Source organism: Lactuca virosa, chromosome 6, assembly GCF_052849685.1.
Source record: "Lactuca virosa cultivar CGN04683 chromosome 6, Lactuca_virosa_CGN04683_v6, whole genome shotgun sequence".
NCBI classification, from domain to species: Eukaryota; Viridiplantae; Streptophyta; class Magnoliopsida; order Asterales; family Asteraceae; genus Lactuca; species Lactuca virosa.
In genome coordinates this window covers 208757984-208783955 of record NC_136431.1, presented here as the reverse complement: position 1 = coordinate 208783955, position 25972 = coordinate 208757984, and the positions used below count along the sequence as shown (strand labels likewise).

At 42.1% G+C, this 25972-nt stretch overlaps 1 protein-coding gene across 1 annotated transcript; it reads right to left on the bottom strand.

Moving 5' to 3' along the window:
- Window positions 1–23946: 23946 nt before the first annotated feature.
- On the bottom strand, window positions 23947–24508 carry LOC145122843 (17.4 kDa class III heat shock protein-like). The gene is made up of 2 exons (XM_079058413.1): window positions 24304–24508; window positions 23947–24230 (listed from the first exon to the last, which is right to left on the bottom strand). Exons 1-2 carry the CDS (start codon window positions 24506–24508, stop codon window positions 23947–23949), a joined length of 489 nt encoding a protein of 162 aa, XP_078914539.1.
- Between the last annotated feature and the right edge of the window lie 1464 nt (window positions 24509–25972).

Genomic DNA, 25972 nt, shown 5'->3' with positions numbered 1-25972 from the left:
TGTTGCACCTCAATGACAGGTGCAAACTCGGCCCTGAACTAGGGGTGAGCATGGTGCAGTTTGGTGCGGTTTTAAGGTCAAACCGAACCGCAAACCACAAGGTGCGGTTTTTGCATTCTTAAAACTGTTGGGTGCGGTTTTTTCAATGGCTCAGTTTTGCGGTTTTTAAATGCGGTTCGGTTTGTATCGGTGCGATTTCAGTTTTTAAACCGGGGCCTAGACTTTAGTGCAGTCTTTTATGTTTATTGGTGTAGTATTTCTGAAACTTTGAAAACTGAAAACCATATGAATATAATCTTGTATGGTGTTATTTTTTTTCATTTTTTAAACCATTCATTTTCAAAGGATATTATGATTTCGAGTAACAAAAGGTAGCAGAGAAGGTAGAAGAGTGGGGCCCGATGGTAATTTCTTTTGAAAGATGAAATCTCAATTGAAGAATGCGTCTAACCTACAAACTTAATATTAACATATAATGTATATATATTATTATTTATTAGTATTTTAAATTATATATATATATATATATATATATATATATATATATATATATATATATAAATTAATTGATTTATCACTACACATCTACGGTGCGGTTCGGTTTTGGTGGACCGGTTTTTGGGTAAAAACCGCACCGCACCGTCGACCTACGGTTTTTGAAAAAATGAAATCTGCATCGTTGGTTTTTGCATCCGTTTCGGTTTTTCGGTTGCAGTTTATTGCGGTTTTATCAGGTTTTTTTAGTCGGTTCGGGTTTTGCTCACCCCTACCCTGAACCTGGTCGTGAAATCACTCCAGGTCATCGCATCCAACACAGTGTCATCTCCAATGGCTCTCCCGACCTCCTCCCACAAATTTCGTGCCCTGTCCTTCAGAAGACAGGATGCTAGTCTGACCTTGTCCCCCTCGGGACATCTGCTGGTACGGAACGCATTGGCGACATCCGCCAACCATCTGGTACTCGCAATGGGGTCCCGAGCCCCATGGTAGTCGGGAGCTCCACAAGCTCTGAACTCCCTGTAAGTCAACGAGCGCGATCCCATCATGGCCGCTATCTCGGTACGGAATGCGCTCAGTTTCTCATCCAGAAGCTCTAAGATACCCTCCTTGACCGACCCGAAAATCCTAGGGGTTTGGTCTAGTATGCTGCGTGTGACCTCCGAGGAGATAAACTCCCTGGTCTGCTCATCTAACTGTCCGGCTCCAGAACCCGAGCTTGATCCCTCCCCGGCACCTAAACTGCCGACTGCTAGGCTGGGTCGTAAAACCACCATTCTGAAAATACATCAAAACCAAGTCAGAATACTACTCATAACTAGAGGGATCACACATACTACAAGTTCCCTGGTCGCATCTCAGCCTTCCTTGATTCGAGTACAGATCCTCTGCTTTTGGTAGTACGGTCCCATACTACCTTCCACATCTATCCGTACTTTCCTCAAGAACTGCCTCGACTCCACCAAGTCCCTTCTACTACTACTAATGTTGATCTCATGCTAAACTCTTCCTAAGCTTGCCCTAGGGAAATCACCAACCCACTCTCCGCCATCAGCTGCATAAGAAGTCCCTGCTTTCCTTCCCTAACTAGCTCACGAATACTATTACATATTACTCATACTAGATACTTCTTCGAATGAGAGATCCTACCCTACAACGGTTGGACTCAAACAAGAGTTGCGAAACAGGGCTAGACTTAACCTTCTGAAATTATTTAGTCCTTGCAATATGCAACGTAACATATTCGTTTACTACTTAGTGAAAGATAACTAAGACTCCTAAAAGCACAAAGCAAGCAGCATTCGAGCATTGAATACACATAATCAAGCATCTACTACTCTGGATATCATACTGACTAATCCGTACTAGCATGCAATTTTCATAAAGCTGAACACATATAACAGGCACATAAGGCATCCTTCCTAGATCCTTAGTCCTAGTCTAGCATACGGTTCTAATAAAGCTGATAATCATAGCATAAACTTGTATGGGTAATTTGGGAGTACTTACTTGAGCTCGGCTGATTGCATGCACCACACTCTTTTCTCTTTTCAAAGTTCTTTTCTTTCCAAAAAAAATTTCTTTTTTCTTTTGAAAATTTATACCACTTCCTTAGTTTGAGTTCAGATACACCCGGAAGTGTGCCCGAATCCCTCAAACCAAGGCTCTGATACCAACTTGAAACATCCCGAAAACACGGTCCAAAAATTTCGTTTTTAAAACATTATTAAAACCATCATTTCATTACCAAAGTATAAAATCATAAACTATGTGTTTCAAAATCTCATATATCTATCGCATGTCAAATCTCATGTCAAATATCATATCAAAATATCAGAGTAAGACTCCCAGGCTGTAGACTGAGGTGTGTGCCATGCGATCATCCCGAGCCCTTCCTTTTGCTAGTGGAAGAACATGAAACCAAAACTGAAAACTATAAGCACAAAGCTTAGTGAGCTCCCCAAACTACCACATACCATACAATAGCACATAAAACACATACTCGGCCTTGCCCACTGCATCGGACCGAAGTCCGGAATAACTTGGGACTTGCCCACTGCATCGGACCGGAGTCCGGAATAACTTAGGCCTTTCCCAATGCATCGGACTGAAGTCCGGAATAACTCGGGCCTCGCCCACTGCATCAGACCGAAGTCTGGAAGTAACTGAACATAACATATACATAAACATGTAACTTAAACATATAACTATTGCATCGGGCTTGCCCGGCATCGGACCGAAGTCCGGAACACAAGGCACATAACATAAACATGCATGAATTACAAAGACATCAGGCATACATACTACTTCTCGGGATCACCCCGGCATCAGACCGAAATCCGGAACTACTATATCTAAACGGGCCGGCATTGTGGCCGTAGACTCGTTCCTAAAGGAGGAAACTCATCTCGCGTAACTAGCTGCTGAACACTAAGAGGAAATATCTGACTGCTGCTCCGGCGACTCTCCGGCTATGATTTCCACAATGACACTTAGTCAGAAACCGACAACTATCCTTAGGATAAATTGACCATTTTACCCCTGGCTAAAGTCCACATCCTGGTCAAACTCAACTTTCCAGTTGACCGGACTCGCCGAGTCCCAATCCTTTCATTTATCGGCAGCTCGTCTCCACTCATCGAGTTTAGCAAGAACTCGACGAGTTCTCCTTCAACTGAAACTTTGGGACAATCTTCATTTGACTCGCCAAGTTCCTCCTTAACTCATCGAGTTTATCTTCATCATATGAACGTGTCTATTCTTTGACTCGCCGAGTTGTATGAATAACTCGTCGAGTCTGTCTTCATGAGTTGGGAGATGGTCTTGGACTCGCCGAGTACATTCCTGCACTCACCGAGTCCCATGGTTTCCAGATCCATGTCTTTGTACATTTCATTGAGTCCCTTCCCTGGACTCATCCAAATCCCTTCTGAACTAAAATGGGTTCTTCTGAGTCATAACAGTTTTGGGAACCAACTCACGACTCGCCGAGTCCCAAGAACGACTCGCCGAGTCCCAAGAACGACTCGCCGAGTCCATGCATGTCCAAGTCTAATAATTCGATTTCTGATGTGCAAAACTCATCCAGAAGGTAGATCTAGGTTCCTAAGATCGATATGGCACATAAAGTCATGAACTTTACGTTCATGCATGGGACACTTATGCTCAAAGGACCAAAAATGGGGTTTATTTCATCCTTGGGGTTCTCATTGCCATAAAGATGGCACCTTTATGCCATGAGGACCCTCCAAGGTTCCAAATCTGTGTGTAAATCGACTTGGGACGTCCAAGTCCCAAGGATCAAGCTTCTTGGACCCAAAACCTCATAAAGATGTGTTGGATAAGATGTCTAAGTCCATAACTTATTTGGTATATACTTGACCCGACCCGGCATGGTCCATTTGGGTTGCACTTCACCCAAACTAGTTATGGATAATTTTATGAGAGTTGTATACTTACGATTTATTAATATATTATAAGTTATAATATATTAATATAAAGTCATGTTACTTAATTAGTTTTAATCTTGAATTAATTATGAATTAATTTAGTGATTAAAAGGAAGACTAATTAAATCATGGGCTATTATATTTATATGGTGTGGGCTAACACTCATTTGGGAATGGGCTAAGCTTATATGGAAGTCCATGGATGATCCATGGAGCTTTTACCCATGGATCCTTGGAAGAGGAAAAGACATGGGTTATTAGGGTTTCACCCTAACCATGTACACTATATAAACAAGCTTATGTTGCATGAAAAACTACTAATGTGTGTGTAAGTGTGGTGGCCAAAATCAAGAGTTAGTATACTCTCTCATACATTTTCCAAGTTTGTGGTGATTTGTGATTTCCATTTGAGGCATTCACATTATTGGTGCTTGGCTCTCAAACTCCAAGGAATCAACAATCAACAAAAGGTATGTAATTCATCTAGTTCTTTTATGGTTAAAAGTACCCCATGCCATGCTAGATAGGTTATAAACCTTGGAAAATAATATTTTGCATGTATCTTAGACAAACATAGATCCAAGGTTTAATAGGGTTGCATGTACACTTAGGAAGTGTTAGAATGCTCAAAACCCAACAGTGGTATCAGAGCCTAGGCTTGTTTGTTTGATACTTGATGCAAAATAGTGAAAAAAGTCGAATTTTTTGCTGTCTGCCTGATGAACTCGCCGAGTCCATGGGGGGACTCGCCGAGTTCATGAGTAAACTCATCCTACTCGGCGAGTAGGTTCGTGCACTCGGCGAGTAGGAGCCTCAGAATGCAGATTTTCGACTTTTGCTGCTGGAAATGGACTAGAAACATTACCCTAAACAGTTTTGGTGTTTTAAAACTTATTTTAGTTGGTGTAATGGTTGTTCTAATCCATTTACAATAGCTTATATCAAAATTTCATGCTTTGTATGTGTTCATATAATTCTTGAAACCTTGATGATCATGTTCATGTTCTTATGAATTTAGAAGATGATAGGAATTATTTGCTGAATTGTTTAGGATTAATTCTTGATCATTTATGTGTTTTAATGGAGTCCATAATTTGTCCTCAAGTTATGGATATCCAAAGGTCACTTCTTTTAAACACACACTTAAAACACATAAGTTACATGGAAATGAAGAGTCTTCATTTTTATGAACCTTTAATTCATAAGTTATGAAATGAAAAGTTTTGAATAGTTTCAAAACTTGTCCTCAAGTTTTGGAATTTGTAAAGTTACACACACTTTAATATACTTTAATTCCAAACCCTTAGAGTTTTAAAAGTTAAAATTCAACCCTTATACTATTTATAACATTAATGGTTAATTATTATATATATGTATAAGATTAAAGTCGTCTTACCGCTAGTACGCCTCATTCATGAAGCCAGTCTATAAGGTGGGTATAAGGTTGTTGCCTATAAAATGGCAACTTAATGGGTGTCCACTCTCACCCACCGCTTGCTTGACTGGTGGAGGGTCGTTAGCCGAACGGGTAGGACAAGGACTTATAAATTCTCATTAAAAGTATGATGAATATTTTAAAGTAACTAAACCTTTTATAAATTCCCAATCTTAGTTACTTTAGGAAAATGTGAATATGGTGCTAACCCATGAAATTCACACTTTGTACCTTACCAAGTCGTTGGTGGAGCGTGTGTGGTTAACCGGCACACTAACTTGGACTAGTAAGGATCACGAAGGGTGACTTAATGTTTATCATAGATCGGTGGAGCGTGTGTGGTTAACCGGCACATTGATTAGGTGATAATATTAAGGGTACCAAGTGAATTTGCATGGTTATTCACACCTTGTTTTGTGATCCTCGGCATCCCAGTCACAAAACTTGAAGGGCACAATCGAGATTGAAACATGCCATTGAAAAGTTCAATGAATCTCAAAAGAATCTAGGAATTTCAAAAACCAATTAAACCTAATAATTCATTTCGTTTTCATGGTGGAAATTAGTGAATCGTCATTCACCTACCTTCAAATATGTTATAGCTTAGATTACGGCATCCCTCTTCTAAGTTATAATATATTGTGTTGGATCCTAGCCTTAATATTACATTTGGGTGTATTATTAAGGATTCGACATATACCTAATCTAAACTTGTTTTCTTCTTTTCAGATGTCTTCCAACAACAAAGCTTCGGGCTCTAACCCTACTGGCTCCTTTTCCCTCATGAACCTTTGTGGGAGGGTCATCTTTGATGGTTCCAACTTCATGGATTGGATCCGGAACATCAGGATGGTTACTCGTTACGAGGACAAGGAATATGTCCTCGATAAGGAGCTAAAGGAGCTTGATGAGTCCACTGCTACTCCTGAGGAGGTCGCTGAGTATCAGGCACATGAAAGAGATGCCACCAAGGTGGCATGCATCATGATGGCCACCATGACAGCTGAACTCCAAAAGTCCTATGAGGACTATTACCCTTTTGAGATGCATTAGGATCTGATGGAAAGGTACCATCAGAGTGATCGTCAAGAGCGGTATGAAATAATCTCCTCCATGATCACTACCCGTATGAAGGATAGAGAACCAATCACGAGCCACATGCAGAAAATGAAAAGGTATGTGGACCGTCTAATGAAACTAAATGTGAACTTCCCTGAAGAGTTGACAATTGATATCATTTTGCACTCATTGCCATCGTGTTATGATCAATTTCGTATGACATACCACATGAACAAGGAGGAAGTCACACTCAGTAAGCTTCAAGGACTTCTGAAGACTGCCGAAAGTGGTCTTAAGAGTAAGTCGGTTGCTACTCCTACTCCTACTACTACCCCTGTTTTGGCTATCAGGCAAGGCAAAGGGAAGAAGAGGAAGCACCCTTCGAAGGGTACCAAGGGAAAGTCCCTTGAAGGCTCCTCATCTGGAACCAAAGGTGGTTCTATCACTCCTTCTGCCATCCCTAAGGATGCTGAATGCTTCTACTTTCAAAATAAGGGGCACTGGAAGCGAAACTGCCCAAAGTACTTGCAGGATGTCAAGGATGGGAAAGTGAAACCATCCCATGCAGGTATTTACACTATATTGTCTAATAACTCACCATATTCTAATTCTTGGGTTCTTGATACAGGTTATGGTATTCACATCTGTTGTGGCTTGCAGGGCCTAAGAAGAAGTGAGGATGTGGAGCACGGAAAGATAAACTTAATCATGGGGAACAAGAAGGTTGCACCTGTTACCAAGATTGGAGTTTATACTTTGTTGCTAGATAGTGGGTTAAAGTTAGATTTGAATAAATGTGTGTACTCGTCTGAAATGGCGAAGAATATTATTTCCTTTCATGCTTTGTACAAACAAGGTTTTACCTTTTCTTTTGATAATGAAGTTGGTAGTATTAATGCTTTCTTTAATAATGTTCTTTATTTTAAAGCATTACCTTGTGATGGTGTGTATGAAGTTGTATCGGTTGTAGATAATTTAGGAAATAATGTATTGTGTATTGATTCTTCTACTAGCTTGGATAAAGCATCTTTGTGGCATTGTCATCTTGGACATGTAAGCAAGAAACGCATAGGCCAGCTCCAAAAGGATGGAGTCTTGGATTCGTTCGACCTCAAGTCGGATGATAGTTGTGAGTCTTGTCTACTTGGAAAAATGACAAAATCACCCTTCACTGGTACTTGTGCAAGGGGTGAGGGTTTGTTGGACCTTATACATATTGATGTATGTGGACCATTCAAAACCGCCACAAGGGATGCTAATCGTTATTATGTGACTTTTATTGATGATTTTAGTAGATATGGTTATGTCTACTTAATCAAACATAAGTCAGAAACTTTTGAAAGGTTTAAAGAGTTTAAACAGGAAGTAGAAAATCAATTGGGCAGGAACATTAAGATGCTTCGATCCGATCGAGGTGGTGAGTATCTTAGTACTGAGTTCCTCGACTATCTTAAGGAGTGTGGGATTGTCTCACAATTGACACCTCCCAGGACACCACAGCTGAATGGTGTAGCTGAGAGGCGCAATCGAACTTTGTTGGACATGGTTCGCTCTATGATGAGTCGAGCTTCGCTACCAATCTCTTTTTGGGGGTATGCCTTAGAGACTGCCGCCCACATCCTTAATCTAGTCCCTACAAAGAAGGTTGCCAAAACACCTCATGAAATGTGGACTGGGAAAGTTCCCAATTTGGACCATATCAAGATTTGGGGTTGCGAGGCTTTTGTGAGGCGCGAAACTCATGACAAGCTCGAACCTCGAAGTGAAAGGTGTATTTTCATCGGCTACCCACAAAAATCCTTTGGTTACCTCTTCTACAGACCCAGTGAGAATGTGGTCTTTGTGGCTAGGAGAGGGGTCTTTCTAGAGAGAGAATTTATAAACCAAGGAGACAGTGGGAGGCAAATTGACCTTGAAGAAATTCAAGACTCAATTGGTGAAGGAACCTCAGACACTAGCAATCAACTTGAGGAGGAAATTCCTGTTGATCCAGTTGACGAGTCTATACTTCCGAGGCGTTCCACAAGGGTTAGGAACACACCTGAGTTTTATTATGGATTTCATATTACTACCGAAGGTGATACATTTATCAGTGACAATACACTGGTAAATCTGGATGAACCTAACAGTGTTAAGGAAGCCATGGCAGGCCCAGAGTTTGCTAAATGGAAGGAGGCTATGGACAGCGAGATACAGTCCATGTATGACAATCAAGTTTGGAACTTGGTTGACAATGTACCAGGCCGTAAGACAGTCGGGTGCAAATGGATCTTCAAGAAGAAGACCGACATGGATGGGAAGGTGCACACTTATAAGGCTCGACTGGTTGCGAAGGGGTTTACTCAGACTCAGGGTATTGATTATGATGAAACCTTTTCACCAGTAGCAAAGATTAAGTCTATTAGGGTTATGCTAGCCATTGCTGCATTTCATGATTATGAAATATGGCAAATGGATGTCAAAACCGCTTTCCTTAACGGAAAGTTGGCTGAGGATGTTTACATGAATCAGCCAGAAGGTTTTGTCAGTGCAGAGTACCCCAATAGAGTGTGCAAGCTTGAGAAATCCATTTATGGATTGAAACAAGCATCTCGAAGTTGGAATCTTTGTTTCGATGAGAAGGTCAAAGAGTTTGGTTTCTCAAGAAGTGAAGATGAGTCCTGCGTGTATGTCAGAACTAGTGGGAGTATAGTTAGCTTTTTGGTACTGTATGTGGATGACATACTACTCATAGGAAATGACATCCCAACCTTGCAGGAGGTTAAGTCCTGGCTTGGGAAGTGCTTTGCTATGAAGGACCTTGGAGAAGCTACCTATATCCTAGGGATAAGGATATTAAGAGAAAGGAGTAAAAGACTAATTGGACGTAGTAAGAGTATCTACTTGGATAAGGTGTTGAAAAGGTTCAACATGCAGAATTCCAAGAAAGGAGAATTACCGATCCAAAGCAATGCCAAACTGAGCAAGGCTCAGAGCCCGAGTACAGAAGATGAGATAGCTGAGATGAGTCGATTACCTTATGCTTCCGCTGTTGGTTCGATCATGTATGCTATGACTTGTACCCGTCCTGATGTGGCCTTCGCTTTGAGCATGGTCAGCAGATATCAGGGGAACCCTGGCAAGGCTCATTGGACTGCGGTAAAGAATATTCTCAAGTACCTGCGGAGGACTAAGGATTGGATCCTTACCCTTGGTGGGAGTGATGACTTGAGAGTAGTAGGGTATAGTGATGCTAGCTTTCAGACTGATAGGGATAACTTCCGCTCTCAGTCGGGTTGGGTCTTTACCTTAAATGGAGGGGCAATCACTTGGAAGAGTTCCAAACAGGAGACTGTAGCTGATTCGACTTGTGAATCAGAGTACATAGCAGCGAGTGAAGCGGCAAAGGAGGCGATATGGTTGAGGAACTTCATCGGAGACCTTGGAGTTGTACCAGCTATTAAGGAGCCTATGGAGATTTTCTGTGACAGCAATAGTGCGGTTGCCTTAGCCAAGGAACCAAGAGATTATGGCAGATCCCGACACATTGACAGAAAATATCACTTCATAAGACACAAGATAGAAGAGGGACTCCTCGTGGCAAAGAGGGTATCGTCAGATGAGAACCCTGTGGATCCCCTTACGAAGGGACTGACGAGGGTGAAGCATTTGCAGCATGTGAGGCGCATCGGGCTGAGGGACGATATTAGTTTTACAGATTAGATAGCCTTTTCTGAAACTTGTAAAATGTAATCGACGTTTGATGATGAATAAAATTTGTGATTTATTTATGAGTAAAGTGTTGCTATCATTGTCAATTATTTACTATTGTTTCAGTTTTGCATGTTTTGACTTCCAGAATAATTAATTTATTCAAACTCTCCACAGTCGGTCATATGTCGGAAGTAGGTATGAATCAAGACTGTCATGAATTGGGATTGTAGATGACTAAAGGTGTTTAGCCATAGCAATGGTTGCTACAACATTCATGAGTACTCATAAGTTATGAGTATTGGAATAAACCCACGCTCACTTGTATCACTTCATGGAATTTATCTCGAGTGATCGTGAGACGGTAATATCATATAAGTCTTCAAACCTAGAGATATGAGTTGTTACCTATGAGTTGGTTGTGCATTGATTGCACGTAAACGCATCAGTAACTTGATGTTATAAAACGTGCCTTTGTGTGCAATTCAATAAGTAGTAGAACAAGCATATGAGTCGAAGTTTATCCGTTCCTTCTAGAAATAGAAGCGATATATGGGCCCCTCGATGATTTTGTGTTGACCCATGTACCGGGCCCGGTCAGAACTAAATTGATGTGTTCAGTTAAGTTCTTTGTCAAACAAATCGGAAATCGAGAAACAACTGCTAGACAATAAGTAAGACATTGTTCCATGTATTTGTCCGGCTGATATCATGAGAGCAGAGGATTATATGATCACTTATCTAAAATGGCGCTTCATAGTTCACAAGAGTTTTCGAGAGCTACGATTGCCGGTTGGTTCCTGAAGTAATATAGGCAAATACAGTTATTAGACTTATCCAAGTGGGAGTCTGTTGGATAAGATGTCTAAGTCCATAACTTATTTGGTATATACTTGACCCGACCCGACATGGTCCATTTGGGTTGCACTTCACCCAAACTAGTTATGGATAATTTTATGAGAGTTGTATACTTACGATTTATTAATATATTATAAGTTATAATATATTAATATAAAGTCATGTTACTTAATTAGTTTTAATCTTGAATTAATTATGAATTAATTTAGTGATTAAAAGGAAGACTAATTAAATCATGGGCTATTATATTTATATGGTGTGGGCTAACACTCATTTGGGAATGGGCTAAGCTTATATGGAAGTCCATGGATGATCCATGGAGCTTTTACCCATGGATCCTTGGAAGAGGAAAAGACATGGGTTATTAGGGTTTCACCCTAACCATGTACACTATATAAACAAGCTTATGTTGCATGAAAAACTACTAATGTGTGTGTAAGTGTGGTGGCCAAAATCAAGAGTTAGTATACTCTCTCATACATTTTCCAAGTTTGTGGTGATTTGTGATTTCCATTTGAGGCATTCACATTATTGGTGCTTGGCTCTCAAACTCCAAGGAATCAACAATCAACAAAAGGTATGTAATTCATCTAGTTCTTTTATGGTTAAAAGTACCCCATGCCATGCTAGATAGGTTATAAACCTTGGAAAATAATATTTTGCATGTATCTTAGACAAACATAGATCCAAGGTTTAATAGGGTTGCATGTACACTTAGGAAGTGTTAGAATGCTCAAAACCCAACAAGATGACCACAAGGAGATCTAAGAAACTACAAGTCAAGTATGAGGCTTGATTACCAGAAAGTGAAGAGAAACTGATGTTGTTCTTCAATCTACAATCTCCTCCCGAATGTCTCTCCTTAGTATGCTCAAATATCGACTCATGCGTGCCTTCTCGGTATACACGTGCTCAGGGAAAAACAACGCCCTCTCATGAAACATCCGCGTGATCACCGTCACCGACTCCGTCCCCTGCTTGAGGGACAAGAACTCCTAGGCCAAACGTTCCCTCTCCACCGGGGGAACATACTCGTCTCTGAACATAGTGGTGAACCTCTCCCAGGTCACCGCGGTAAGCTCTGCAGGAGTAAAATATGTCGTCACAAACTTCCACCAGTCCTTCGCTCCCAAGCGAAGCTGGTTCAGCGCGAACCGTACTCTCAAATGTTCCTGACAGGAACAAGTGTAGAAACATCCCTCAACGTCAGAGATCCACCTCATCGCGGCTATCGGATCCTGTGTCCCATAAAACTCTGGTGGCTTCGTGTTGCTGAACTCTCGGTACAGCAACGAGTCACCCCCTGTGGCCTAGCCGCGGCAACGGCTGCGGTGGCCGCAGCAACAGCAGCATCAGTAAGAGCGGCATACCACTCGTCAAATGTCTCAATCAGCATGGTCTTGATAGACCCAAACATCTTCGGTATCTCAGCGGGAATGGCTGCAGCCACCTCATCATGAATCATCCTGCGAATCTCATCATCGCTAACACCGCTGCTCTCTGGAGTGTGGCGCGTACCCACCATAATGTATCTGAAACACAACACAAAGAAATCAGAGACTTGCTCGAGTATACTCGCACTCGATAACTCAACCCTACTCGTTCCTTAGTATCCTAAGGATGCTTACTTGGACTGTTCACTGATCCGTTGTTTCTAGTAGTACGGGCCCTATACTACCTTCCACAACGCATCGGTATTCACCCCAAGTCCTCCTCCTAGGATCCCAGATCACAAGTACTCTATATCTTGCTAAACACAGGCTACCCTCCAGTAGACCACTCATAAGCTCCTCGCTGCTACCTACTCACTCTCGAAGTATCTCATAGTAGTAGTAACTCCTAGGCTAAGGCATCACAAATCAGGCCCACTCTAGTCCTAATTATGAATACCCAGCCTACTCTAGCATGCATAGCATATCTCATAATATCTCATAACACATAATGTAAGGGTATTTTGGGAAATCACCGTTCGGGCGCTGGCTGATTGTACACACTACTCTTTTCCGCTTTCTTGAAAATCTTTTACTTATCTTAGAAAATTGTTTCTTTTGAAAACTTTTCTCAAATCCTCAGTTTGAGTTCAGATATACCCGAAGGTGTATCCGAATCCCTCAAACCAAGGCTCTGATACCAACTTGTAACATCGTGAAAATTCAAACCAAATTTTTCATTTTTAATTCATAAAAACATATATCATATTGTTCAACACCAATTATTCATTTAACAACGTTTTGAAAATCATCTCATAATATCCAGGATCCACAGTAGCTCTTTCCAAACATAGTGTGTGTGTACAATCATGCCGGTGCCTTCCCGCGGTCCTCTGAAGTACCTGAAACACATATCACATAAACAGTAAGCACGCATGCTTAGTGAGTTCCCCAAAATACTACATACAACACATAAGCCACTCGAGGCTGTAGCTCTACGACACCTTCCGGTCAATGTGTCTCAGGGGCCTTCCGGTCCCACAATCCGAGTATACCTTCCGGTCCTACTCTGTCGACCTTCCGGTCCATGCCATATTGATCTTCCGGTCCGTCCACTGATGACCTTCCGGTCCATAACATATTGACCTTCCGGTCCATCCACTGCTGACCTTCCAGTCCATACCCTGTTGACCTTCCAGTCCATACCATACTACTCATAACATACATAACATATACATATCACATGGAAACATATATCACATACTCATCATAGCCCATAAGACCTTCCGGTCACACATAATTACCATTCAAGGTAAGGTATAGTGAGGAGACTCACCTCGTATGATGTCTAGTAAACTCTCGTGCTCGATATCCCCGATCTAGCCTCCGCCTAATCACATAAAGTAATTTATCTCTAATTAACAACGATTCTCATAGGCTAGACTAATCCCTTCCTATAATCTCGCAGAAGGGAAAAATACCATTTCACCCCTCCAATGGTCCAAATATCCAAATGCTGACCAACCCTAAAAGTCAACGAAAGTCAACTCCAGTCAACGGTCCAACTCTGACCAGACTCGTCGAGTGCACTCGGGTGACTCGGCGAGTCCATGCGTGTCCTCTGAATCCTCCTAAGGCCTCACTCGACTCGTCGAGTTAACCTTTCTCGCGATGGGTTACCACTGATCACGAATCGTGGTGCAACACGATCCGAATCGTCGAGTCCGCTCATGGACTCGGCGAGTTTCTTCCATGAGAATGCTCAAACGACCTTCTGAGGTCAGATTTGTTTCTTTAACCTATAGATCTGACCTTCTAACACTCAAAAGTCACGTAAAGGTCTGAACTTTACGTTCATGCATCGCACATATAGCTCTATTTGAAGGAATAACTCTAAAAATGGAGTCCTAGGCTCAATACCCTCATGTAACATCATAAAGCTTGGTTGTTGGAACACTCTGGACCTCTCAAGGTCCAGATCTTAAGTCTATTCCTCAATGGAACTTCACACGCTCCATAATCCAACTAAAGAAAGGGTAAAGAAACCCTAGATTCCATAAATCTACTATATACACGAAAATAGCCATGGATTCATACCTCAAACAGAAGCCCTTGATGAAATGGAAGAAGTTCTGAGCCCCCTCTTAGCATCCTAGCTTGAATCTTCCTTCCTTCCTTGCAAGAATACTATGGTGGTGAAATTAGCCCTCTCTCTCTCTCTAAGCTCTCTGGCTCGCTAGGGTTTCTCCAGGGTATGAGTGGCCGCAAATGAAGGCCATAAGGACCCTTAAATAGGGCACAGGCCCAAAGATTTAGTGTTTCTGTCCACGGCGCGGACTCGTCGAGTCGACTCGCTGACTCGTCGAGTCCATTCATTAATCCTAGCCAGCAGTCGCGATCCTACTCGACGAGTCTAGGCGTCAACTCGTCGAGTCCCTCTCCTTGACTCAAAAATAAATTGTCAATTTATGATACCTGGAAGACCGGATGTTACAATTCTCCCCCACTAGAATCAGACTTCGCCCTCAAAGTCTTGCTCTGTAAACAACTCTGGATGCTGCTCCCGCATCTCCGTCTCTGGCTCCCAAGTCAGCTCGGACCCTCTCCGATGTTGCCACTGGACCTGAACCAGAGGCACCTCCTTGTTCCTCAGTACCTTGATCTTCCGATCCAAGATCGCGATCGGCCTCTCAATGTAATTCAGGCTCGCATCCACCTGAATATCCTCCAGCGGTACTACTACCGTCTCATCGGCTATACACTTCCTCAACTGGGATACGTGGAAGGTATCATGAATCTGGCTCAACTCCGCAGGTAGCTCTAAACTGTATGCTACCTTACCCACTCTCACGGTCACCCTGAACGGACCAATGTATCGGGGCCCCAGCTTTCCCCTCTTCCTGAATCGGATCACTCCTTTCTAAGGAGATACCTTCAGGAGTACGAAATCTCCAACCTGGAACTCGAGATCGAATCGTCGTCTATCCGCATAGCTCTTCTGGCGGCTCTGGGCTGTCAGCAATCTCTGTCTAACCTGTTGTATCTGCTCAGTCATCTTAAGCACTATCTCAGTGCTACCCATCACTCGATGCCCTACCTCTCCCCAACAAATGGGAGTCCGACACCTCCTCCCATATAAAAGCTCAAAGGGAGGCATACCAATACTCGAATGGTGGTTGTTGTTGTAAGAAAACTCAGCCAAAGGTAGGTATGTGTCCCAACTTCCACCGAAGTCCATAACACATTCCCGAAGCATGTCCTCGAGTGTCTGTATCGTTCGCTCACTCTGGCCATCTGTCTGTGGGTGGTAAGTAGTACTGAAGTGCAATCTCGTACCCAACTCCTCATGGAACTTCTTCCAGAACCTGGAAGTGAAACGTACATCTCGGTCTGACACAATCGAGATCAGAACTCCATGCCGTGACACCACCTCTCTCACATATGTCTCTGCCAGCCTCTCCGCAGAGGAGCTCTCACTGATAGCAAGGAAGTGAGCGCTCTTCGTTAGCCGATTCACAATCACCCAAATTGCATCAACACCTCTCGCGGTCCTCGGCAATTTGGTGATAAATTCCATAGAAATTTGTTCCCACTTCCACTGGGGAACCTCCAATGGCTGCAATTTGCCATGGGGACGCTGGTGCTCGGCCTTAACCCGGCGACAGGTCAAGCACCTCTCTACTACCCATGCAACATCCCTCTTCATACAGGGCCACCAGTAGTCTCTCTTTAGGTCCAGATACATCTTAGTGGCCCCAGGATGGATCGAAAATCTCGATCTATGCGCCTCCTCCAACAGAGTGCTACGTGCCCCGCCCGTATACGGCACCCAAATCCGACCACGAAAGGTCATAAGCCCCCGGATATCTGTCACAAACTCGGACACCTGTCCAATCACCCTCTCCCTCTTGCGGTTCTTCGGTCTCACAGCCTCTGCCTGGGCCTCTCGAATGGTATCCAATACCGGAGTCATCACCGTCATCCTCATACATATATATCGAATCGGGGCACTCTTTGCCCTGCGGCTCAGAGCATCGGCTACTACGTTAGCCTTGCCCGGGTGGTACAGGATCTCACAGTCTTAATCCTTTACCACATCCAACCACCTTCTCTGACGCATATTCAGGTTGGGCTGACCCATCAGATACTTCAAACTCTTGTGGTCCGTGTATATGGTACACCGAACCCCATACAAATAGTGGCGCCATATCTTGAGGGCGAACACCACTATCCCCAACTCCAAATCGTGGGTGGGACACCTCGTCTCATGAGACTTCAGCTACCTCGATGCGTATGCTATCACGTGCCCTCTCTGCATAAGCACCGCACCCAACCCCGATATAGACGCATCACAATACACCACGAAATCCTCCATTCCCTCCGGAAGGGCTAACACCGGGGCTTCGCATAATCTCTGGCGAAGAGTCTCAAACGAGGTCTCCTGCTCGGGACCCCAAATAAAAGCAACACCCTTCCGGGTCAACCTGGTGAGGGGAACGACAATCTTAGAGAAATCTCTGATAAATCTCCGATAGTAGCCGGCCAACCCCAGAAAACTCCTGATCTCGGTGGGGGATCTCGGCACCTCCCAACTCATGACAGCCTCAATCTTGGCCGGATCAACCAATATCCCATTCTGATTAACGAGATGTCCCAAGAACTGGACCTCTCGTAACCAGAAATCACACTTGGAGAATTTGGCAAAAAGCCTCTCCGATCTCAGCACTCCAAGGATCTCCCTCAGATGCTCCTCATGTTGCTCTCCGGATCTCGAATACACTAAAATATTGTCGATGAACACAATCACCGATCTATCCAACATCGGCCTGCATACTCGGTTCATGAGATCCATGAACACTGCTGGTGCATTGGTGAGCCCAAAAGGCATCACCACGAACTCGTAATGCCCATAACGAGTCCTGAACACCGACTTCTGGATATCCTCATCACGCACCCTCATCTGGTGATATCCAGACCTCAAGTCTATCTTGGAAAACCAAGACGCTCCCTGCAACTGATCGAACGGATCGTCGATCCTCGGTAATGGATAACGGTTTTTGACCGTCAACTTGTTCAGCTCCCGGTAATCGATGCTCATCCGGTGTGAACCATCCTTTTTCTTCACAAAAAGGATCGGCGCTCCCCACGGCGAGTTACTCGGTCAGATGAATCCCTTTCCCAACAGCTCCTGAAGCTGCGAGGATAACTCCTGCATCTCCGGTGGCGCAATGCGATAGGGTGCCTTGGCAATAGGCGCTGCCCCCGGAACCAAATCGATGCGGAACTCCACCTGCCTCTCGGAAGGCACACCCGACAACTCCTCGGGGAAAACATTCGGAAACTCTCGCACTATCGGTACCTCACCGACAAAACTCGGCCTCTCTGCGTCAACTCGTGTATCCGTCACATAGGCTACAAACCCTCTACAACACTGCTGTAGACTTTGTCTCGCTCTGGCAGCCGAATAAAATGTTGACCCAGATCGGGTACCCTCACCATACACCGTAAGTACTACCCCACTAGGGTCTCGTATGGTCACCAACTGTCGCTCGCAGTCTATAACAGCTCCAAATCGGCTCAACCAGTCCATGCCCATGATGACACAGACATCCCCCATCGTAATCGGTACCAGATCTATCGGGAACTCAACACCGAAAATCTCGAGTACACATCCTCGAATCACATCAGTAGCACAAACCGCTCGCTCTTCAGCTATAGAAACTCGTAGAGGTCGACTCAACGCCTCTCGTCGGGTACTGATGTGCTGGCTAAACGCTAATGACATGAAAGATCGACTCGCACCCGAGTCAAATAACACCAAAGCAGGTACAGAACTCACAAGAAAAGTACTTATGCATACCACAGTATAAGCACAATATCTCAACTCAGTATAAGTTAATAAAAGTATACATACCAGCCACGACATCGGGCGCTGCGTGGACCTCCTCCGCTGTCAACTGAAAGGCTCTCTCGCGAGCCTCCGGTGCCTCGGCCTTCGCTGGCCGGACCTCGGTAGCTCTAGCAGCAGGTGCACATCCCTGTGCTGATCCCTGAAGTAGCTGTGGGCACTCGGCCTTCCGATGGCCAGTCTGGTTGCAGTGAAAGCAAACCATGAATCCCTTGGGGCAATCCTTGGCTATGTGCCCCTCCTTGCCACATTTGTAGCAAGCACCTGCTCGACAAACTCCATCATGTCCCTTACCGCACTTCCCACAAGTGCGGCCCTTCTAGCCTCCAGATCTTGTATCGGCGGGCTTTGCCTGCTTGGCTGCCGGCTGAGACTACACCGGCCGCCTATCCCTCCTCTAAGACTCGGCCTCCTCCCTGGTCTGAGTCTCTAGTTCAATCTACCTCTTCCGAGCATTTTCCTGGAGCTCGGCAAATGTTCGGTACGTCGAGTTTGCCACGAACTCCCGAACGTCTCTCCTCAGTATACTCAAATATCGACTCATGCGTGCCCGCTCGGTAGATACGTGCTCAGGGAAAAACAACGCCCTCTCATGAAACATCCGCGTGATCACCGTCACCGACTCCGTCCCCTGCTTGAGGGACAAGAACTCCTGGACCAAACGTTCCCTCTCCACCGGGGGAACATACTCGTCTCTGAACATAGTGGTGAACCTCTCCCAGGTCACCGCGGTAAGCTCTGCAGGAGTAAAATCTGCCGTCACAAACTTCCACCAGTCCTTCGCTCCCAAGTGAAGCTGGTTCAACGCGAACCGTACTCTAAAATGTTCCTGACAGGAACAAGTGTAGAAACATCCCTCAACGTCAGAGATCCACCTCATCGCGGCTATCGGATCCTGTGTCCCATCAAACTCTGGTGGCTTCGTGTTGCTGAACTCTCGGTACAGCAACGAGTCACCCCCTGTGGCCTAGCCGCGGCAACGGCTGCGGTGGCCGCAGCAACAGCAGCATCAGTAAGAGTGGCATACCACTCGTCAAATGTCTCAATCAGCATGGTCTTGATAGACCCAAACATCTTCGGTATCTCAGCGGGAATGGCTGCAGCCACCTCATCATGAATCATCCTGCGAATCTCATCATCGCTAACACCGCTGCTCTCTGGAGTGTGGCGCGTACCCACCATAATGTATCTGAAACACAACACAAAGAAATCAGAGACTTGCTCGAGTATACTCGCACTCGATAACTCAACCCTACTCGTTCCTTAGTATCCTAAGGATGCTTACTTGGACTGCTCACTGATCCGGTGTTTCCAGTAGTACGGGCCCTATACTACCTTCCACAACGCATCGGTATTCACCCCAAGTCCTCCTCCTAGGATCCCAGATCACAAGTACTCTATATCTTGCTAAACACAGGCTACCCTCCAGTAGACCACTCATAAGCTCCTCGCTGCTACCTACTCACTCTCGAAGTATCTCATAGTAGCAGTAACTCCTAGGCTAAGGCATCACAAATCAGGCCCACTCTAGTCCTAATTATGAATACCTAGCCTACTCTAGCATGCATAGCATATCACATAATATCTCATAACACATAATGTAAGGGTATTTTAGGAAATCACCGTTCGGGCGCTGGCTGATTGTACACACTGCTCTTTTCCGCTTTCTTGAAAATCTTTTACTTATCTTAGAAAATTGTTTCTTTTGAAAACTTTTCTCAAATCCTCAGTTTGAGTTCAGATATACCCGAAGGTGTATCCGAATCCCTCAAACCAAGGCTTTGATACCAACTTGTAACATCGTGAAAATTCAAACCAAATTTTTCATTTTTAATTCATAAAAACATATATCATATTGTTCAACACCAATTATTCATTTAACAACATTTTCAAAATCATCTCATATAATCCAGGATCCACAGTAGCTCTTCCCAAACATAGTGTGTGTGTGTGTACAATCATGCAGGTGCCTTCCCGCGGTCCTCTGAAGTACCTGAAACACATATCACATAAACGGTAAGCACGCATGCTTAGTGAGTTCCCCAAAATACTACATACAACACATAAGCCACTCGAGGCTGTAGCTCTACGAGACCTTCCGGTCAATGTGTCTCAGGGGCCTTCCGGTCCCACAATCCGAGTATACCTTCCGGTACTACTCTGTCGACCTCCGGTCCATGCCATATTGACCTTCGGGTCCGTCCACTGCTGACCTTCCGGTCCATAACATATTGACCGTCCGGTCCATCCACTGCTGACCTTCCGGTCCATACCCTGTTGACCTTCCTGTCCATACCAAACTACTCATAACATACATAACATATACATATCACATGGAAACATATATCACATACTCGTCATAGCACATAAGGCCTTCCGGTCACACATAATTACCATTCAAGGTAAGGTATAGTGAGAAGAATCACCTCGTATGATGTCTAGTAAACTCTCGTGCTCGATATCCTCGATCTTGCCTCCGCCTAACCACATAAAGTAATTTATCTCTAATTAACAACGATTCTCATAGGCTAGACTAATCCTGTCACACCCCCAACCATCGGTGGAAACACCGGGTAGTGTAACGTTATTCTTCGTATCACAGTTATATAACATACATTGAACAGTACTAAAGAAAATACATACCTTTATTGATAACTGAAAGTTACATAATTGTTTTTCTAGGACCTATTACATAATATCCGACTATGGCATACTTCTTAATGAACAGAAAGGTAATAGTAAAACTTCTTCTGTTCGAATACATACCAGCTTTTCAAGTTCCTGAAAACACATGCATTTTAAAATATGTCAACATAAAGTTGGTGAGTCCACAGGTTTTGAGTCCATAAAATAATACATTTTCCACGTTCAAAAGTATAGTTTTGAAAGTATCATTTTAACTCTCCAACATTTAGTATGTATATTAGGTATAATAATTTACTTATCAATTAAGTGTTATACCTAAACATTCCTTAATCCTAAGGTATAAGTAGGGGGAAACTTATACTTAACATTAATACTTGTATACGACAAAGTATAATGTTTCTAACAATTTGCTACCATGAGCCTGTAACCGCTGCTATGACATAATACCTCTGATAAAATACACTCATGATTTACCATGAGAAACAAACACACTCATGATTTACCATGAGAACAACACCGTACGCTTCATCGATGCCGGAACAATAACAAATAAAAAGATAATTCATCACTTGATTTTGGTTGACTGTAGCTAACAGTCACAAGTGGGGTGGTCAACCCGTATACTAATTATACACGACTTCCTCGCTCACACGGGATTAACGGTTACAGTTAAGAGGATTTCGGCTAAGATCCCCAATCTTAGTTGATGAATACAATTACTCATGTAGACTTCGACGACTTCCTATAGCTCTAACAACAAAAGCATTTTCATGTCTAAAACCCTAAGTCACTAGACTATGCTTTTAAACATTACTCCTAACTTCATAACATTTAGGCAGTATAACAGCTATATCTTGAAGTAAAACCAGGTTTTATCTTGACCTAAAACCAATAATAACAACATATAATGTTCCTAGTTTTATCTTGACATAAAACTATCAATAACAATACTAAGTTTTATCTTAACATAAAACTAACAATAACAACATATAACATATCCAGTTTTATCTTGACATAAAACCAATAATAGCAACATACTTTATAACTTAACATATAGAACTTCCGAATATAACTTCGGAACTATATCGCACACAACATATATATAGAATCCTAAGCATAACTCAAGATCTACATTAGTAAAATAACATGTCGACAGGTTGATAATAGTTGTATATATTCAAAATATTATAATTAGAACAACTATACCTGGCTAATATAACTATATATTATCATATAGACATAATAATAATGTATATATAATATTTAGCATACGTTTTCCCCCAAAATATTAGAAAGTGGGGCCGTGAAACTCACCCTAGTAGCGTGATTTTATGTAATCTAAGCAGAAACGGTCAGCGTACAAGGTCGTCGGGGCTCGGGATGCAAGAGGGCTTCAGCAAATGAGAGAGGAGAAAGAAGTTTTGGTGTAAGAATGGCTGAAGACGGACCTGCTATTTATGGTAGGGATTTTGGAGCCCCACGTCGTGGGTTTTGGACCCCCACGTCGTGACTTAGGATCTTATCCTCGTAGACTTGCCATTTGCGTTCCTAGCTTCAGAAGGTGTCATGTGACTCATCACGTCGTGGGATATCTTTGCTCACGTCGTGAACTTGGATCTTATCCCCTCGCAGCCTCATCACACACCTTCTAGATTCTGAGATGTGGATAACTGACTCCCCACGTCGTGAGCTCTATGCCCACGTCGTGAGCTGAGTCAGATTAGGGTTTCTGACAACTTAATCTTCGGAAGGTCGTAACTTTCACATACGAACTCCGTTTTTGACGTTCTTTATATGCACGCGTAGGTATTTACAAGTACTACAACTCTCTTTTAGACTCCAAAAGCTAATTCTAAGTCTATTTTAAATTCCTCTTATTATAGAGATTTATAGTGTTCGGTTTATCATAACTTCTTCATGCGAAGTCAGATTCAGACATTCTCTATATTTTTGGAATCGTATGGACATATACTTTGAGTTGTATCATAAAGAAGGTTCATATTTGTATTAGAATTGATCATGAACTACATAACACTCTTATCACATTACTAGTTTAACAGAATCACATTACATGATTGGTATAATCACATGTGATTGTCTATTGACCTATTTTGACTAGTGTTACAAATCCCTTCCTATAATCTCCCATAAGGGAAAAAGACCATTTTACCCCTCCGATGGTCCAAAGTTGTAATAAAACCATTCAATAGGGATTTTCTAAGCTAAAACACTGACAAAATTGAAAGAATGGTCTTTGTGTTATGTTACAACTTGCAAGTTTGATCTAAACAAGGTTTGGACTCGCATCAATGATCCAAAAGTTTGATTTTGTTGCGAGTTTGGTCCAAAGTGTTTATAATGACGGATTTTACCCTTATTATTTTATTATTTTATTTTTCTTTTATTACAATAATTTAAAAACAATTAAAAATAAAATACCTCTCTCTCTCTCTCTCTCTCTCTCTATCTCTCTCGTCTTTCTCCTAAAAAGAACACACACAATTAATCAAGCCCCAAACACTTATTTCTTGTTGTGTTCATGCTATGGTGAAGAAATCAATCCCACCACCATCATCGAACCCACAACCCAACTACGTACTCAAGCAAAAAAACATCCATCCTTCAACAGGTGAACACAATCAAGAGCAAATTAGGACAAAGGCAGAATTAAGAAGATGTTTTGAAAGAGATTCATATTCGAATATATAATTCTTCAGATTTAAAGAATGAAACACAGATTTTCTGCAAACTTATTCATAAGAGCAAAGATGAAAGTATAATCTCTATTTTTGTTGACGATCTGCAAGCGATACCCACCCGAGAACGCAATTTACCCGCAGGTGCTTTATGGTTTTGATTTTGATTTTCTAGGTTTTAATTTTTTTTGGTTTGGAGGTTCTTAAAAGCTTCAATGAATACATGAACTAAACCCCAAAACCAACCAAATAAACACTCCTAAAATTACTTTCCACTTCAAGAAATTGCTACTTCAGCAGTCCTGGATTTGGGTGGCGGAGGAATCTTCTCCACCGTCACTGTCAACACTCCGCTTTCGCACCTCGTGGTGATGGCCGACACGTCACACTTATCTGACAACCGAAATTTCCTCATCAGCTTCTGAGGAGGTCTCCTTTCCAGTCTCAGGTACTTGCACCCTTCCTCCTCATTTTCCTCACGCTTCCTCTTCCCATTGCTTCTCACCACCAGTAATTTTTCATCCTCCACTGTCACATACAACAAACAATCACACAACTTCAGTAGATCTCTCTAAATCCCTAATTTTCTTCAAATTACATCAACTAATCATTTACCTGGATGTCAGATCAGGATAACCAGGTACAACCATGTACATAATTAGTTCCTTGGGTGTCTCCAGTATATCCACTGCAATGTTGCCTTCCGATTCACCATTTCTGTGATGAGAACGAGAAGAAAGGAAGATTACCTTCCCAATTGCGTCAGGGACGTCCAACTGATGGCTCACTAAACCACCAAAACCCATATCTTTTGGAGAAGAAATCGCAACCCTGCTCATGATTTTGTTTCTTTTGAGATTAGAATTGAGAATTAATCAGTTGATTTCTTGATGAGAGAAAGAGAGAGATGTATGGTGAGTATTTATTTATTTATTTAATATAAAAATTGAAAAAGGGAAAATACCAAGGTCAAATATGTCTTAATAATAAGTTTTGGAAATTTTGGACCAAACTCGCAACAAAATCAAACTTTTGAACCACTAGCGCGAGTCAAAACCTTTTTGGACCAAACTTTCAAGTTGTGACATAACATAGGGACCATTCTTGTAATTTTGTCTTAAAAAATTAAATTAAAGAACAAATATACGGACTATTCAAAACCATAAGACCATTGTACTATTCCAAACTACAGGACCATTCGTGTAATTTACTCTTTAATATTAAAAATCTTTCGCCGTTAATTCTTAACTATGTGTAATTTACTCTTAATAATAAAATTCTTTCGCCGTTAATTCTTTTTACATGGGATAAATCCAAACACAAATGATATTCATAAAGACAACATCCAACAATATACTTATTTCAATCGGTGCGTTTTCTATATTAATGTTTTAAAACAATGATTTTGAAAATTTTCAAATTTAATATAGAGGTCTTCACCATAGGCCAATACTCCAAAATAGATGTCTTTTTAAGTTGCAATTTGACACACTTTTCTATTCTCTCTCTCGTTTCTGTTTCTTATTTCCTTTTTCATGTTTTAGATAACATAACGTGACACATCAATGCATCGAATGTTTATCATAGGAAAAAGGATAAGATCAAGAGCCGCTCAATAAATATGCTAAATGTTAAAAGAATTGTATCTTAAATTTAAATTTATACTAAATATAAATTTATTTGGATGTATCCATCAAGATTTCATCAGCATATGTTTTATTTCAGATATTATTTTTTAGAACATAATCATAAATGTCTTTCTTTAGAAATTGTAAAAACCATTTCTTTGACCGGTATCTCTAAATATTATTAAAAGAGAACCTTTAATTCTAAATTGAAGAAATCAATGGTCATTGATTGCATTTCAATCCTATATTTTCCACCATTGGATTATTTGCTGACATCATCTTTGTCAACCCTTTTATTTTTGTCCATATATTTTATAAAACATATATTACGTTTTAAATTAAGAAGTTTATTGATGACAATTAAATCTCACCAAAAATAAAATGAATTAAATAAGGAATTCTATTAATAATAATTAAATCTCACCAAAAATAAAATGAATTAAATTAGGAATTCTATTAATGATAATTAAATATCACCAAAAATAAAATGAAAAAATGCCCCGCCCCATCCCTCATTACCAGTACCCCTACTCTCTCTCCCTTTTTTCTTTACATAATTTATCTAACCTAAGTTTTGTAGAGGGGATGAAAATGGGGAAAGAAGAAATAGAATATATGTGGGATTCGATCTGTGTAGACTAGTCTTGTGTTCGATCATCATGAAAGAATGAGGAA

Bases quoted from the DNA above. Each gene is read 5' to 3' on its own strand.
- LOC145122843 (XM_079058413.1), bottom strand. From the start codon at position 24,508: ATGAGCAGGGTTGCGATTTCTTCTCCAAAAGATATGGGTTTTGGTGGT. The intron at 24,231-24,303 runs ATCCTGATCTGA...AGAGAGATCTAC, and splicing joins GTACATGGTTGTACCTGGTT to TGAAGTTGTGTGATTGTTTG.